Source organism: Lagopus muta, chromosome 6, assembly GCF_023343835.1.
Source record: "Lagopus muta isolate bLagMut1 chromosome 6, bLagMut1 primary, whole genome shotgun sequence".
NCBI classification, from domain to species: Eukaryota; Metazoa; Chordata; class Aves; order Galliformes; family Phasianidae; genus Lagopus; species Lagopus muta.
Genome location: NC_064438.1, coordinates 39652930 through 39669716, shown reverse-complemented (window position 1 = coordinate 39669716; position 16787 = coordinate 39652930). Strand labels below are relative to the sequence as shown.

At 38.6% G+C, this 16787-nt stretch overlaps 1 protein-coding gene across 15 annotated transcripts in view; it reads right to left on the bottom strand.

Moving 5' to 3' along the window:
- NRXN3 (neurexin 3) overlaps positions 1–16787 on the bottom strand; it is a 945174-nt gene that overhangs the window by 643965 nt on the left and 284422 nt on the right. For all 15 annotated transcript variants that reach the window (XR_007377978.1, XR_007377979.1, XM_048950079.1 and 12 more), the window contains 2 exons: positions 16104–16542; positions 9702–10085 (listed from right to left, as the gene is read on the bottom strand). Coding sequence is in view for 13 of the 15 variants with exons in the window: in XM_048950079.1 (XP_048806036.1) it covers positions 9702–10085; positions 16104–16542 (823 nt within the window). In the remaining 2 variants the exon portion in view is untranslated. The remainder of the gene's footprint in view (positions 1–9701; positions 10086–16103; positions 16543–16787) is intronic.

The window sequence follows — 16787 nt, the reverse complement described above, 5'->3', positions numbered from 1 at the left end:
CCATTAGCGCTGTGCATGCTGCACAGTCAATACCAATTCCAGCATACACTTTTCTGCCTTTTTTAATTTGGACAGAGGTCTTTCTGTCTTGTGCATCCATTTCTCTTTGACATGGCTTTTTGTGGTAGTCCTTTATTTTTTGCTTTATATCATTTTTAAGCAATTCAAGTACCTTCGACTTTAAATAAAAAGAATTAAAGTAAAGCCAAAGTGAGACATTTAAAAACAACATAGCAAAATATTTCTGTTTCTCTTCACTGCATGTCTTTTTCTTTTGTCTGACTGCTTAACCTAAAAGGGCTACAAAATGACATAAGATACAAGCCCAGATACAGGACTGTGATGGTGATTGTCGATCCGAGACAGCTGTAAATCTCCCAGCTGAACACTGCACAGTCTCCTCCTTCCACATCAAAGTGGCTCATGCCAAGTCCTCCACACCCCAGCAGATCTCCCTGCATCACACCAAAACTACTGGAAAGTATACTGCTGATTATTACCTGTGCCTTACTTTAGCCACACCATCAGCAGAACACTGTGCTCAAAAATAAGAAAAGCTTGAATGATTAGAATTACAGTTTTGAGGAAAGGACTTTGGCTGCAGTGCTAAATCATCCTCTAGACACACATGATACGGAGGAAAAACCTAAAACTCTTTACTTGACAGTACTCAGAGATGATAGGGCAAAAACATAATGCAGAATGAAGAGTTGCACAAATAAAACAAAAGGGCTTACCACAGAAAATGGAACAGCATGATTTTTGGATTTTACATCAAAAATCCAAACCATAATAAAAGAGAACTTCAATGGGAAGTTAGTAATAGCATGGTGCGAACTTGGATGTGTTCCTAACTTAACTAAAAACTGAATTGTTAAGCTCCTGGATCTAAGAGCCAGATCTCTTATTATGAGTTCAGTGCAAGAATCCAGATTTTTGTGAGATTGCTTACCATCAGGAGAATCTTTCCTTTGATCTCATTTTTATTTTTAGTCACAAATATTTAAGTTAGAGATTTTTTAAAAGGCTGTGGTAAAAGTAGCGAAGAATAGGAACAAGTTGTCCAGAGATGTAATGGAAGCCCCATCCATGGAGACATTCAAGGTCACACTGGACTAAGTTTGAATCTAGTGGTAGATGTCCTGTTCACTGCAAGGGAGTTGAACCAGATGACCTTTAAAGATTCCTCAAACAATTATACAGGTATATGAAAGTATTTTGGACATTTTCAATATTCTTGCCTCTTTCACACTATTCAGCAAGAATGTCTTTTGCCAAATACTCATTCAGGGGTAAATCTTGTCCTAACATGGCAGATAAGACATATGGCACAATCTCCATTCTGCTTTACTCAGCCCCAAGCCCCTTACTCTGTTTCCTGGACTGGATACATAAAGGTCTCTAATGACTCTTTCTGTCTTCAGTTTTCTTCTTCTTGTCACACAAGCAAAAGAGTAGAAATCAAATTTATAGAATAGTTCTTTTCACCATTCTACTTTCCAGCTCTACCTGAGACCAGGCATATCAGAAGGACTGACCTACCTTCTAATCTCTAATGCAAATACCCTAGGAGAATAATAAGGCATATAAAGGATAGCTACTCTGCATATATTTTTCATTCCAAGCACAAGCATAGAACTGACTGAGCTGTCAATATAAAATGCTTTTCAGCTGAGGGCTGAAGAGCCATTTTCCATTTTTACTCATTTAATGAATGGTACTGGATAAAAAAATCAGTATTTAAAATACCACGTTTTCCTTTTCTCAACAGTTTGAAATGGTGGCTGTGGATATTGGGGTAGTCAAACTTAGAAGTCCAATTCCATGTCACTCCATATGAATCCTAAATTCTGATGCTTTGATACAGCTTCCACCAGTAATTCCCTCCAACCACCCTGTTCTCCTGATTCCTTTAGCAGTATCACAACATAAAGGATTACGATTCTTCCTTGTTCAAAAGCAGAAAAATGTTAAGTTGCTCCAAAGAACATAAGATTGGGATGGTAGGAAAGTCTCATCCAGAGCAATTTAGGATGACCACAAGACCATGCCTTAGCAGGCAGAACTTTACAAGTCAACACCTATAGGCCATTTAGGAAAAAAAAAAAAAAAGTGGGATGCCTTTTGCATTAATGTCATGGATATGACCTGAATGTTAGGTTTTAACTACTCTTCACCTATAACTACAAAGCAGGAAGTAACCCTGAATCTTGCACTGAGATTCCATTTATCAGGATGAAGGTTCCCTCTTCTTCATCTTACCCTCCAATTTGTTCTTGATCACACACACAAAAAAATGAGGATGCTAGTAATGAAACAGACACCAACAATGAAAACTCTTATCTATGCATTCTTAGACTCTTTAGAAGAGTGAGTGAGAGTGGTTTAACTCAACAGTGTCCTATCTTGGGCTCTAGTACCTAGTGAGGTTTTACCAGGACCACCCTACAACCAATTCTGTTGACTAACTGCCTGTGCAAAAAGACAGAGAAACCAAGCAGATCTGACTGAAACCCCACCACATATGACCTTTCCATGCTTGTGGTGATGGCTGTGCTTTTGAATATCCTTACCATATCACATAATAGCCTCATTCGATAAATCAAAGTGTCCAAGGGATGACTGTCTATCTCCACATGGAGAGAGTCAATTAAAGCAGCATCACGAATGCCAAGTTCTTCCTTTTAACCAAGTTGAATAGAGAAGAAATGAGAGAGAAAATGAGAGCACTGTGCCACTGCCTGCCTTTCAGTGTGAAGGCTTCCAATGGGCAAAGGAGAGAGATAGAGAAAGCTAATTTCACAGATAACATCTCAAAGGCCTACACAGTCATTCCAAATGTTGGAAATAATTTTTTATGACAAGAGAACGTGCATCATTTTGGCTGCTTCCATCAAGATATTCCATTAACTGTAGGGACAATTGGTAGTCTCAGCAGAAATACAAAATGATCTGATTCAAGGGTATGAAAACGGAAGGGGGGATGATGCCACTGGGACTCAGATGAGCCACTGAACAATGAAAGACTCAAAGATACGTACTGCAAGCAAGCTGGTATTATTCTGGATCATACATATGACATGTGTGATTACCTGAGAAAGTTAGGATGAAACTGTGAAATAATTTTTCCTTTCTGTATTATGATTTATCACTCTAGATGATCCACGATTTAGTAAACAACCTTCTTTTGAAACAGTGTGATTCAGGCAAAACTGATCTGGTATGATAACTTTTTCTGTGGAGTCATTTGAGCAGCATCATGTCTTGACTTACGGATGAGAGGTATTTTGTGGCTTGGATTAAGGAGAAGCCATTGATCTAAGTTGCCATTTATAAATAAATAGATAAACACACCATCACAATGTCAGTCCTGTAAAAGTCTATACTAAGAGAAGTGTTAGAGGTTAAAAAAACATTAAATACATGTTCTTACTGATTCCACCCATGTAATATCTGTTTTGTTGTTCAAGTGCCCTTTATAGGAGCTGACAGTAGCACAAAATCTAATAGTTTTGGATGATTATATTTCTTCAACTGGGAGGATCTTGTAAAAGCTACACACAGCAATAAACAGCCAGAAACATAAAATTCTAGAGAAAGATAGCAGAAATTATTTTTCTGTGCAATCAATTAGCATATTAAGGTGAGTTAAAGAGCACCTGGAATACTAACAAATTCACATGCAGCAAAGATGACATACGTGGCCTTAAATATCAAGAGCATATGATGATGCAGGGGGGATGAATGAAAAAGAAAAGATAAAAAAAATCTAACCGTGTCATTATAAAATACAGGAGAGAGAATCAGTTGATTTTTATACAGTCTCAGATTTTCCAGCTGCTCAGAGCTGCTGTTGGATATTGTCACATCAATGAAACTCTTCGAAGTTAAAGTTCAACAGCCTAAAGACCATGAAATGATCTTTTCCCAGAAAGATGTAATCTATTTGACTGCAGAATTAACTACACACTCTTCTGTACTGAGAACGTCACAAAGGCATTAGAAGGCCTCAAATGCCATCACTTGTCCCACTGATACATATTCAAAGCAGAGTGGAAAGGCTTGACAGTATTGTTCCTTCATTTTGTTTCTATTTCCTTACAAGATCCACCTTGGCTGCACTATTCTTACTGAATCTAGATCAATATCTGATGTATTTTGGGAACTGTTTGGGTGTTAGAGTAGAACTTACCCTAAAGAAAGCAAAAAAGAGGAGGCAAAGATGGGAAATATACAGACCTAAAGATAGAAGCTGACTTTACATAAAGACCTTGTGCTTCAATAGATTTGAATTAACCAGAAGATAGAAAACTAAACAATAACCTTTGACACAGCCAGTCATTATGGAGACAGACAAAGGGAGATGAGCATTAAAAAAAAACAAACAAACCCACAACAGGTTTGCACTTCTTAAGCAGAAGAATAGTGTACAGCATACACCACAGCAGTAGTTGCTTGGGCAAGCTATAGAAACAGTCTTACAAATGGGTTGATGGTAAATGAGAAAATGAACTTCTTGCACAAATGTCCTAAGCAAAGCTAACACGCCTCAGATAATATTGAATAGACTTCACTAAGAAGCTAGTAATGCATAGGTGCATATGGGTGTGAAGGGATTGCTTGAACTTTTTCCAAATTCAGATGGAATCTTTTCTTCTGCTGTTCGGAGACATTTTGGCAAATTGTACAGCGGGAATCTACCTGACACTAATAAGTCAATGACAGAATGACTTACGATCTTGTTTAAGATCAGAGCTCCAGATCTTTCACTTTATCATCTTTCACCTTAATGTCTTTCACTTTATCTCATGAAATCATAAAAATTATTCTGATGTTTAGTCTTTCCTCAAGTCTTTAAATATTCAAGATCCAGCTGGAATTAAAAACATTAAAACACTGCAGCAAAGGTTTTATTTTTAATGTGTCCAGCACCCCCCAGGATATAAGAAGATCTATTCCCAGCAGTTACCTAGCACATTTCACTGCAGACTCAGAAGGACTGGACTGTCTAAATAATATCAACATATTTTAAGTTTTTTAAACAAATCTGCAAGTATGTAATCATCAAACATCTTCACTAAAATAAAAAATGTGTATCTATGCTGCTACCTGTGCTTGAGACAGCAAAGGATGTAGCACCTAAACCATGCAGTAAATGATTTTGTAGCATTTCTTATTACCAGTAATTTTACAGCATCTCTGTTTATTGCATAGATAATGGGCAGATGTTTGTTGTCATTAAACTGCTCTTAGCAAACATAACCATAAAGGTACTTGGCAGATAATAAAACAGAATGTGTATGCCTATGCTCAACATCATCATTGCCAACAGCAGGTATATTGCTGTTCACAAACCGTATGTTGCAAAACACAGAGCAAGCCTGGTTTTCTGAGGAGTTAATAACCCATCTGTGAGCAGACCCAAACAGGAAGGGACACTGGTTCCAGCCTTCAGAGAACAGGAAAAGGATATCTGTGTCTGCTGCAATGAGTACTGGGTGAAGATCAGAAAAGGTCAGGAACATGACATTTCTGTCTCACCTGAAGAGGACTAATGGAATGTCCAGTTCTGAGCAATTAATTCCAAAGGCTTAAAATCTAAATTTCAGTGCTTTTTTTTTTTTTCAGTTTTAAATACCTAGCAACCTCACACTAACCTGCATTTGCTAATCTTATTACTATACACCTCTTAATAAAAGAATGGCCAACCAAGACAATTAACTAGGAAAAAGCATTAAAAAAAAGAGTGATCAACAACATCTAATTTTAACTGGCTAAAAATGATCTGATGTTCAGTAGCATTTCGCCTTTGCCCTTCTTGGGCTTTTGGCCTCCACTGTTTCACAACGTTTAGGTAGAAGGAAAACATGCAGAGAGCTTTCAGGAGCAGAACAGATCCATGGACACTTTGGGGTCCATGGCATTTTTACTGCAGCTACAGGAAACAACTAACGTGAATACAACACACACTGCTCCTCCTGCTTGTTTAATGCCAGGGTTTTGGGGGCTTTTTTGAGAAAATTCTGTGGGTTGTGAGGAGGAATCTTTTTCTCACACCAAAGAAGTACGTCATGCTCTATTAGCCAGACCTCAACTTCTGCCCTTAACACTTTCATTTAGTGCAATTAACAGGACTGCTGTGACCTGATGCTCTGGCTTATGTCAAATACTAACAAATTAGAAACCAAAAAGCACAGAAGATATTAAGTACCTAAAAAACACTGAAGAACCTTCACAGTAGCTGAATCACTTCTCTCTCTCCCACCCTCCTGTCTGTCTGCATCATCTCTTCAGCCCTTTTTCTGGACTGACTAGCAAGCCATCCAAATTTCTGTTGGGTTCTGTATGAGGAGATATTTCACCAACAATGGAAGGAAATGTGCTATTCATTACCCTTGAGAATTCTTTTTGTCATTTCTCACAAAGTTTGTCCTACAGTAGACTACAAGGGACTCAGCATCACTTAGAGGAGGCACTTTGTCTTCTCTGTCTTCCTCTTTTCTATCTTCTTTGCTTTATGTCTGCCCACCCCAAGACATCCTCACTTTTGTCAATTTGGTAGTCTTGGCAGTTTCACACTGTCAACTCCTCTCTAGCACAGCCCTGACAAAGCGCGGCAGTACTGAATTACCTGACTAGAATCTCCACATAATCAAAGAAAAGAGATAGGCAAATCAACAAAAGGATGCAAGCAAATCACATAATTACTTTGGATTTCCCCTGAGAAGACACTAACTCCCTCACTTGGCTTCACAAGGAGCTTAGGTGTTTAACACAAGTCCTCGACGCCAAGCCTCTATGTTTGGTGGTTTTTTTCTTTTGATGTTATAGTGCTTACCAAAGTCATCTAAAGAAAGAGATCAGAATATTAGTTGAATTAAATGAATGCCACTTGCAAAACCAGCAGAGACATCCCGTGCCTTCTTTTCCACCCCTGAGTACAGCCACACCACTCTTCCCTTCCAGTAGTTACTGTGGGATCTCTGACATTTCAGAAACTTGACTGATGGTCAAATACAGCAAATACAGCTAATACAGTATTTGCATTCTCTTAACACAAAGCACGTAAACCTCTTTTCTAACTAGGAGACAAACAATTTCATTTCACAGTCCTTTTTAGATGTATAATAGTCTTCCATAAAGCAACATGAAAAATGTACAGGAAATATAGCAATATCGACATAACTCTGTATCTGGAAAGCAGGAGATACAGATTACCATTACCAACAAATGAATATCTGCTTTTCTCTCTGGAGTTGCTACATATGTTTTTTGTATTTTTATTACCCTAACTAAATTCTAAATGTGTGCTTTGCTTATTCAAAATAAATGATTCTCCTGATAAATAACAGACACATGAGATCCTTTATTCTAGGATTCCCTGCCCCTTAACCTTAACCTAAATCTTGGGCTTTCCTTTCTTCGGTCTGGGGGAATCAAAGGACTGTAGCACTTCCCAGACACCAGCAGAGACTAGAAAAGTATGTCAGTAAGTTTGCTTTATTAAAGAAGCTAGTGCTCCTTCACTCCTACCCTTACACACCAGCCTTGCTCCTGTAGTATTATGTCAGCTCTCTAGTCACAGTGCAAAGTGCCATTTTGGCACAGCAGCATTTCCCACTGTGATTCCCTTCCCAGTCTTCACATTAACTTTTCACATTCCAGCAGTATTTATGTCACAGGCCAGCTGAAATTGTAACCTGCAGTAATCCTTGGGTGTCAGACCATGAGAATGAAAATTATCTTTGCTAGCCTGCAATTCTTCTGTTCATCTGTGGTGTTTTGCACAGAGGCAAGATCACTGTGCACCAAAACAATTTGCTCATGTCAAGTACTTTGATCATAGCAATATGAAGCTGTTATGTAACACCACAATAAACACTCTAGAATCAAAAACATTCCAATTGCAGAACTTTTTTCATGTATACAGTCTCCAAATACTCACAAGCTGCTTCCTGTATTGTCAAGGAACCTCACATATGAAAACCATGTTTTGCTTGACATTGGGCCTAAATCATGAAGATGGTTTCTAGTTACAATAAAAATTAGTTTCTCAAGATTAGGGCTTCTGGCATACATCACAGATTGTCCTGAATTGTATCATCATTATTTTTTATAACCTTAAATAATGTTTAACACATATTTTTTAAGACATCAAGATTCTACATTGGTAATTATGCAGTCATGCACATCTTTCTTATTTTCTTACTCATACTGATGCTGACCAGAGCATGGCTAAGTTATAGATCTCAAGCCAGACTCGAGATTCACTTCTAGATTTTGATGGTTTCATGCCTTTAACCTCCTGATTTCACTGATCACAAAAGGAACAAAAAGCGAAACTACAAACATTTAAAGTACATAAGATGAATTCTGCTCTTTATGTTATTGATTACCTTTGGATTCTGTTCTGATAGCCAAGTTCATGAGATGGACATGAGACAGAGTCCAGAAAGACCTGAATCACAGAGCTGGTTCCTCCTGATACCAAGTACAGACCAACAGCAAGCAAAACTACAGTTTTGAGGGGAAATAATGTAGATGGTAGTGCTTCTTTTTATGCCTCTGTAGGGCACAGTTACACAACAACTGGCCAAAACAACTCACAACACTGCCGTTGATAAAACCTCTGATGTTTTCCAGAATCATCTAATCTATAGCCTATAAGAGAGTACTGCTGAGCTGACATTAGCATAGCCAACATACATGAAATTTATGACAGTACATTTTGACCTATGTCCTCAGCATGGATTGCAATCTTGATGCTTCAACTGTTTTAAGGACCACTGGCAATTAACTGCTATTGTTGATTAGGGCAACAAACCACATAGTTACTTCATTTCAAGGGCATCACCAGCACAATAAGAACAGCAGCAATTAATTGAATCGCTTGCTATTTCAGAAACATATAGCTCAGATATCTTACATTTCTGAATTCATTTCCATGTGGCCTAGAACATATAAGTAAGCCTGCCTGTATCTGCAATACTTGTCTCATTTCTCCAATCCAAAGTCTTAAAATCACTAGTCAAAGAGTAACAGTAAGGGGCAGAGATTCATCCACTCACTCCTTCATTAGATCTGTCCTAATCCCACATGTAAAAAAGAGGAAGACTAGATAAAACTTTGTCATGGAGTTATCCCTAAATCTGTGTCTGTAGGAATGTCGCCCCTCCCCTCCCCATCCGAAAACAAAGCACCCAGATACAGTGGTCCACAGAACCGGAACATTGACTCTTTACATCAGTTCCAACTGATTTACATGATGTTATGATGTGGAATACCGACAAAAAAAAAAAAAAAAAAATCACAAAACCACGACAAACTGGGATATGTCATTTATGCCATGCAATAAAAATCACAACGGATCCCACTTTACACTTGATATGTTTTCCAGTAATTTGCCTGAGATTTCTCACACACGGCAGCATTTTCTGTCTTAGAAGACAAATTGTATTTGAAGTGACCCCAGAGCCCAAAGAAATGGACTTCAGATTTAGGGAGTAAAGTAGCATATGAAGGTAAGTTCATGAAATGCAAGAGAAGAAAACTGGAAGGAAACAGAGATGAGAGCTTTCCTAGTGTCGGGACTGGAACTCTGCATTGGAAAGATCAACATGGGCAAAAGTCTCATGGAAATACTCAATTTTGTTCTAAAACATCTTCACACCTTCAACTCTGCACAACTGAGGTCAACTTACCTCGCTCGCATGTTCTCCCCCAATAGCCAGTGCCAGTGCAGTCACAAATGAAGCGGTTCCAGCCATCCTTGCAGACTGCATTATTCTTACATGGGTAGCTGTCACATTGCTTGGTACTCAGGCGGGAGCAGGAGGACTTGACTCCTGCTGCATTCTGTGCCTCTGCCAGCTGCCGGATGTTCTTGCTTCGCCCGTCGATGAACAAATCTCTGATACAGCCAACGTAGCCATAATTCAGCATTGCTGTCCAGAGCTCAGTGGGAAGGATGAGTCCTGCCCGGTTCTCTGGCAGCCCACCCAGGTACATGTCACCCTCCAGATCTAGGATCTCACTCTCTCCACTAGCGGTGAATGGGGTGCGTCTGCTGTTCACTGATATAGTACCTAAAAGAGGAGGATAAGGAAACACCGATCAATATTTTCACCTATAGCCTCAGTCACTTACAATCTAGATAATTTCTTGCAGTAATACAGTACAAAAAACTAAATATTCTCCCCTACATGAATACACTCCTAACAGAGATGATGACTCCCACACAGCTTCTTCTCTTGAATCACAGGGCATAAGAGTTTCCATAAGTGTGTGCCACATTGTGATACAAGGTCACTAGAATAGCAATACAGAATCTAAACAGTAAGGTAAAAACTGAGTATTATTGAATAGTATTCATCCAGCAAAGCAAAGACTTACTGAGGAAATTCAGGATTTTTATGGTATCACAAACAGAGAAGAAAAATTATAAGAGTATTCATTCACGTGACATAGCTCTTAGAGAAAACATTTCACTGGTACCTTCAAAGCTGGAAATGGATGATGGGACAAAATAGACTCTTAGCAAGGCAGTCGATGACATCAAATTGAGGAGGATGGCTAATGCACTGGAGGAAGGACAGAACTACTAGCTAGAAAACCTTTAAAAGCCAGAGAAAAGGGCTGATAGAAATGTTTGATGTACAACAATAAATAGAAAATCTTGTACCTGGAGCAGAATAATTTCACACGTAATTACAGGCTACAGCCCAACTGAGTAAGGAGCAAAAAGAACCTGAGGATATGTCAGGCAACAACTTGAGCCAGTAGCATACACTTGCAACATCAAGAGACACTGATCACAAGTTGCAATCCTCACGCTTGTACTCCAAACTTAGAAAGCCCATAAACAAATTTTATACTTAATTAACTAAAAAATGTTTACTTTTTTTTGTTATTTTTGTATAAAACCTTGAACTTTAGTCTCACTTGTACATTGCCAAATACAAATACTGTTTATCTATCCTTCCCAGTTCCGATGGAATATGTTTAAGAAGACACAAGCAGTGATTCTGCTATCACCCCCATCAGCTTAAAACAGGTGCAGCTTCATTAGGTCAATGTAATTTGCTTTGATGAAAACTGAAGTTTGAACCTTTTATTTCAAATCACTTTGAAATAAGGTCCTTAAGCTTAATTTCACAAAATTTCAACTTTTTATTGAAAGAAGAGTATGTTGATTTCTTGTTTTCTCATTTTTCATCGCATCTTTCCAGTCAAGCAAGTATTTTTTGATGAGATCTAATAATCAGGTTTTCCAAAGACAACTATGGTGAAGTCTATTTCCAAAGCACTCAGCTTTTCATTTCCATATCCTGACATTTCATTCACTTTTTGATAAACTCATTCAGTCAGGAAAGGCCCTCATTTTTTTTCCAGAGTCCTTATAATCCAGTTCCTTTTTCCTGGACATAACACATCCTACTTTACTTAGGTAGAACTTGCAAGAATAAGAGTACCCTTACTGCCCAGAAAATCAACTGCATCCTGAGCTACATTGAGTGTGGTCAGCAGTTCGAGGGAGGTGATCCTGCCTCTCTAACTGTGTCTTGGTGAGATCTTCCCTTGGAGTACTGTATCTAGATGTGGAGTCTTCAGTACAGCAGAGACACAGATCTGTTGGAGAATGTCCAGAGAAGACCAACAGAAATTTTTCAAGGGATGGAACGCCTCCCCTACTAGCTGGAAGAGCTGGGGCTGTCCAGCCTGAAAAAGAGATGACTCTGGGAAGTCCTGAGAGTGGTTTGTCAAGTGTCTAAAAAGAAGCCTATGAGAAAGAAGGGGACAGACCCTTCAGCAGTGTTTATTGTGATAGGACAAGGGGAATGGTTTCAAACTAAAAACTAAAAGAGGGGAGATTCATACCGGATATAAGGAGAAAGATTTGATGATAAGAGTAGTGAGGCACTGGTACAGGTTGCCCAGAGGTATGGTGGATGTCCTGTCCCTGGAGATTGTCAAGGTCAGGCTGGATGGGGCTCTGATCTAGCTGTAGATCTCCCTTTTCATCACAGAGGAAGTGGACCAGATGACCTTTAGAGGTCCCTTTAAACTCAAATGATTCTATGATTCTACAAAATTCGAACTCTATGGAATTAAACATTTTGCGCCTTGAAGGTCATCAAACACTGGAAACAGGATCCTCAGAGAGGTGTTCGAATCATCAGCCATGAAGACATTCAAAACACAAATGGGCATAGCCCTGAAGGACATACATATTTCAGCAGTTTGGACTAGAAATCTCCAAAAGTTTGTTCCAAAGTAAATCATTCTATGGTTTTACAAAGACAGTTAAGCATTTTAACTTCAATTTTACAAATGGGAAATTTGAAGTAGAGGAAGATAAAGTTGCCTCTGAAGAACACTTACTATTAAAACTGTAATGGCTTCTGTATTTTGCAAGCAAAGATGCTGGCATACCTAGACTGAGGCCATAAAATAATCAGAACATACAATATAGAAATGCAATCAGAACACTTGAAACAGTTGTAGAGAAGCAAAGTGACTTTTTTAAGGTCAGACATCTGAAAAAAAGCAGGAAACTCAACACAGGCCTCTCACATCCCAATGAAGAGCATTCAGCAGCTTTTGTGATAAGGACATCTGCCCACCAGACACTCAGCAAAAAATTAGCAATTCACTCATGCTAGCAATAAATCATCACATTCAATTGCCTTGTCATTAAAGCAGTCTGTCCTCAGAGAGGACTATCCAGGCTTAAAGATTAATTCTACATCATTGCATTTTTATCATACACACCTAGAATAAGGTGGGAGAGTTTAGTTAATAGAGTCAGCTCTAGTTTTGTGTCTCTGTGAGAAAGTGCAGATATGTATTAATGCTTCTTTTTTTTTCAAATTTAATGGGTGTTGTCTTGGACAACAGCACATACAACAAAGAGACAAGGTATTTCATGTGTGTGAAACAGGAATAATGTAAAAGGCAGCAGTGTCAGAAGCAATAGAGGCATTACAAATTAAAGGCTGACAGAGAACCAGAGTTATTTGATGAATCGTTTTGTAAAAGCTAGCTGCAGCAGTGCAGACATTTTCTCTTTTACACTGTAAGAAAAGAGAAGATGTGCCAATACACCTATAATTGTGAAGGAAGTTTGTCACAGAGCCACAGGATCACAGCTACCTTTCCAATGTCTCCACTGCCACTCCTCAAAAGCAGCATACAGAGCACATGCTATCCAAAGGATTGGAACAACACTGGAGAGTTGATCTCTAGACAGCTGCTACTATAGAGAAAGCAAACAACGCTTGGAGATACCAGAAAGGTAAAGAAACCATCTAAAAGAGAAGAAATACTGAAGAATACCGGAGAATTGTAAAACCTGGAGAAAGAGAACAAGATTGTAAAAGAAAATAACCTAAGCATCAGCCTAATCTTTCTGCCAGTGATTTGTACCTTGCAATTATTTCTGTAAGGAAGTGATACTAGCTCCACTGCACAGGTCTTTTCAGTTTAAGCTACTGAAGTGGAAAAAATTTGAATTGATCCTAGGAAAGAGGAGCTAGATAGGCTAACATCACTTGTTTTCCTTCCCTTGAATCTCACGTTTGTGACTGAGTTGAAGTAGACGAAACCCCAACTTGGGAAATCAAAAGCATCTATGTACCTCCTTTCAAGGCCATTAGAGATTTCATGCAGGGCTAAAGAACAACCAAACTACCACCCCAGTTACTGGTCTGAGCTGGTATGTAAAGCATTGTGCTGATGAAACTGTAGAGAGAAGCTTTGAGTAAGGTTTTTAGTGTCTTAGTGGATGGAATACCATTTGTTTTAAAGTAGCCAATGACCAACCAAAAATGTCTCATGTAATATGCTCAGTGTTCCCCTACTGGAAACTGTGACAGATTTTGTAGACACTCTGTAGGAGCATTCCCCAGAGACTGAAAGGTTACAGGACAGCGTCTGTGTCCATGCTGACAGCTTCTGTCAGAGTACAGAGAAAAACAGCTTTTGTTCCTCTGGCTGGTAGCACAGACTAAAGTGTACACAAAGCCTAAGGGGACAGAGATGCCAGAGGTTATTTGAATAAGAGTGCTGTGCTTTCCCAGCATTTGCACTCCTGCCTTAGTACTGTTCAGCAGTGAATATCTGGATTTTAGGCTATTTTACTAAGCCCAGCAGAGCCTGAAGTTTTGGACTTTTCTGAAACGGAAAGAGGTAAAGGAGATGACATATATTAAAGGGCTGGCTGCCTTCGAAATAAGAATCCCAACATTTAGAGGACTAGTTCATTAAACCCAAACAGCTATTTCACTTGAATGTTAAGTTCATTATTTCAGTTCAGTTTCTACAAAATAGATATATGCATTTAAAAATAAAAACAAAAAAAATTAAAAATCTCTAAGGTGTAGCAATTCTCTGTTCTGCACACAGGGAGAAACGCCAAGGACTAACAAAAAGGGATCATGAACACCCTTCTTACATCTACCAGAACACCACAAAATAAGCGTGGTTGATGCTACCTAGAAGTATGCCATGGAAAAGTCAGTGTCGTTATACTGGATATCTGGAAGACACAAAATCAGTCACGAAGGATCATTATCCCAGAACTAGCTGTTAGCAGAAAAAGCAATTAAAAACAAAAAAGAGAGAGAGAGAGAGGAAAGAATGCGCAAGTATGTTCATTTTGGTGAGCAAAGCACTTTCAATTCAGAATCCGTTATCTCCGATCAGTGTCCAGGCCATCACAAACCTTTCTGTCAGACAACAAACAAGCTAGTCCCATGATCTCACCTACAAAGTAGCAATGCCATCTATCACAGCCTGGTAGACAAATGAACATGGGTCCCTCTTGTGGGATTTTACAAAATTTTTTAGCAGAGAGTTTAGTGTCATTTCTCTTCCTCCTGCAGCTGCCTCTCCAGGGACCAGACAGTCCCCAAGCGAGTAAAGAAAACTGAAAGCAGTACTGAATGCTAGTGATTGAGTTTATTCTTGGAAGTTAATTAAATTTTAGCTATTCTAAAGAAATCAAAGCTCAACTTCTTTATTTATTTAAGGCTTCTTTTATAAAATGTTCCTATCGATGTCTTTAGGAGATAGCAATATATAACCACATATATTAAGTCCCAGTACAGTCTGATGATGTGAAATACAGAAAAACTCCTTACATCATCAAAGGAAAAAAGTGGCTTCAGGCAAAGACCTGTTCAAACAGCTAGGCTATGAAGTGGCTGAAATTCAGCTCTTTTGAAAATTCTTTTGAAAAATCTCACCAGTCCAGAAGGAATTCTTACACAATTGTTCACATATTCATAAGATGAAGTTACATTATTTGTTTCCTTACATAATCACCGTTAGCATGCTAACATTTACACAGCATTAGAAACAAACAGAATTCCTCTTTGTAACTGCATGGTAAATATATTAATTAAAATAAACTAAAAGACATTTTTGAAAATAAGAAGCTATGAGGGAAAAAATTAAAAAAAAAAAAAATCCACTGAATGCTGATCTAGATATTTCGACTAGGATTTCTACAGACTTGGCATACAGGCTGCAAGCGAAAAAGAAACCTAACTGAAAACTCCAAGATGCTAAGTGAAACAGAACAGTATGAAAATGTTAATTTGTCATCATGATTTTTTCAATGATTGTGCACATTAATTCTATTTTCCTTGTGACAAAATCTAAACCCTCTGTTTTTTAAGGACACAAGATTCAGTGGAAGACACAGATCACAACAGGAAGTTCTCATTTGGTTTCAGTTGCTTTTTAAAAGAAAGCCAAAGTAAATCACTGAGAATTTCTCAAAACAAGGATGAAATAATAACAATTCAGAAGGTTCTTAAACCTTACCACGGCCTACAAAGAAGTCACCATTACAATTACACACAAAATTGTAAAGATAGGTCCAGAGTATCAGAAGATTTAGAGTAAAGGTTAATAGCCTCCCTCTGTGATGCTCTATCTGAAGTTCACATTAGACATCTAACAAAAATCTGTCCATTCACATCTTTGTTTTGCTGGACAAATGTCATCAGAGTAAGACTAGGTTTTTATAAGAAGGTGATTAATAACTAGTAGGTCTAGAACTGAAAGATGAATCTACTATAGAAAAAGTACCACTTTACCTGATCTTCCATCTCGCTGAATATCCACATGATACCATTCTCCATCATTGGCTTTCTTCTGTGTGGCTTTGACTTTAATGGTCCCAGATCCCATGTCCAGCAACAAGTAGAGGTTCCCATCTAGAAGTTCAACTGCAAAGAAGTCTACCTTCGTGTTTTTCTGGCTCCTGGCATCTTTCCTCTCCTGAGGCTTGCCATGGGTGAAAAGTATTAGCCCATTGGGTTCGGTGGTTCGGAAATCAAATGATATGGAGCCCATCCTTTTGGTGTTCCATTTGGGCAAACTAATATATGCCTCAGGTGTCTCAAAGCTGATGGGGTCCAGTGTGGCCACATTCTCACATACAAATTTCACTTCTCCATAGATTTTCATCTTAGTATCACCAATCCGTGCCAAGCGAGACAGCTCCAGACGAATGTCATTATTCTTATAAACAACCTGCCAGACACAAAGAAAAACATCATACATCAATCCTGCATACTGTACAAATACTCCAATTACCTTCATCCGTGGGAGATAAACTTCTCCCAAAAGGCAGGGGGGAGCTGAAGGGAGACCACGCAAGAGTGTGACATGATGACAGAAGCAGAGAACAGAACCAGGAAGGTGTACAGGAATGACAGCAATGGGTATTCTGTGATGACTATAGATCAGATAATCTGGCAGAAGAGAAGAACACTTGC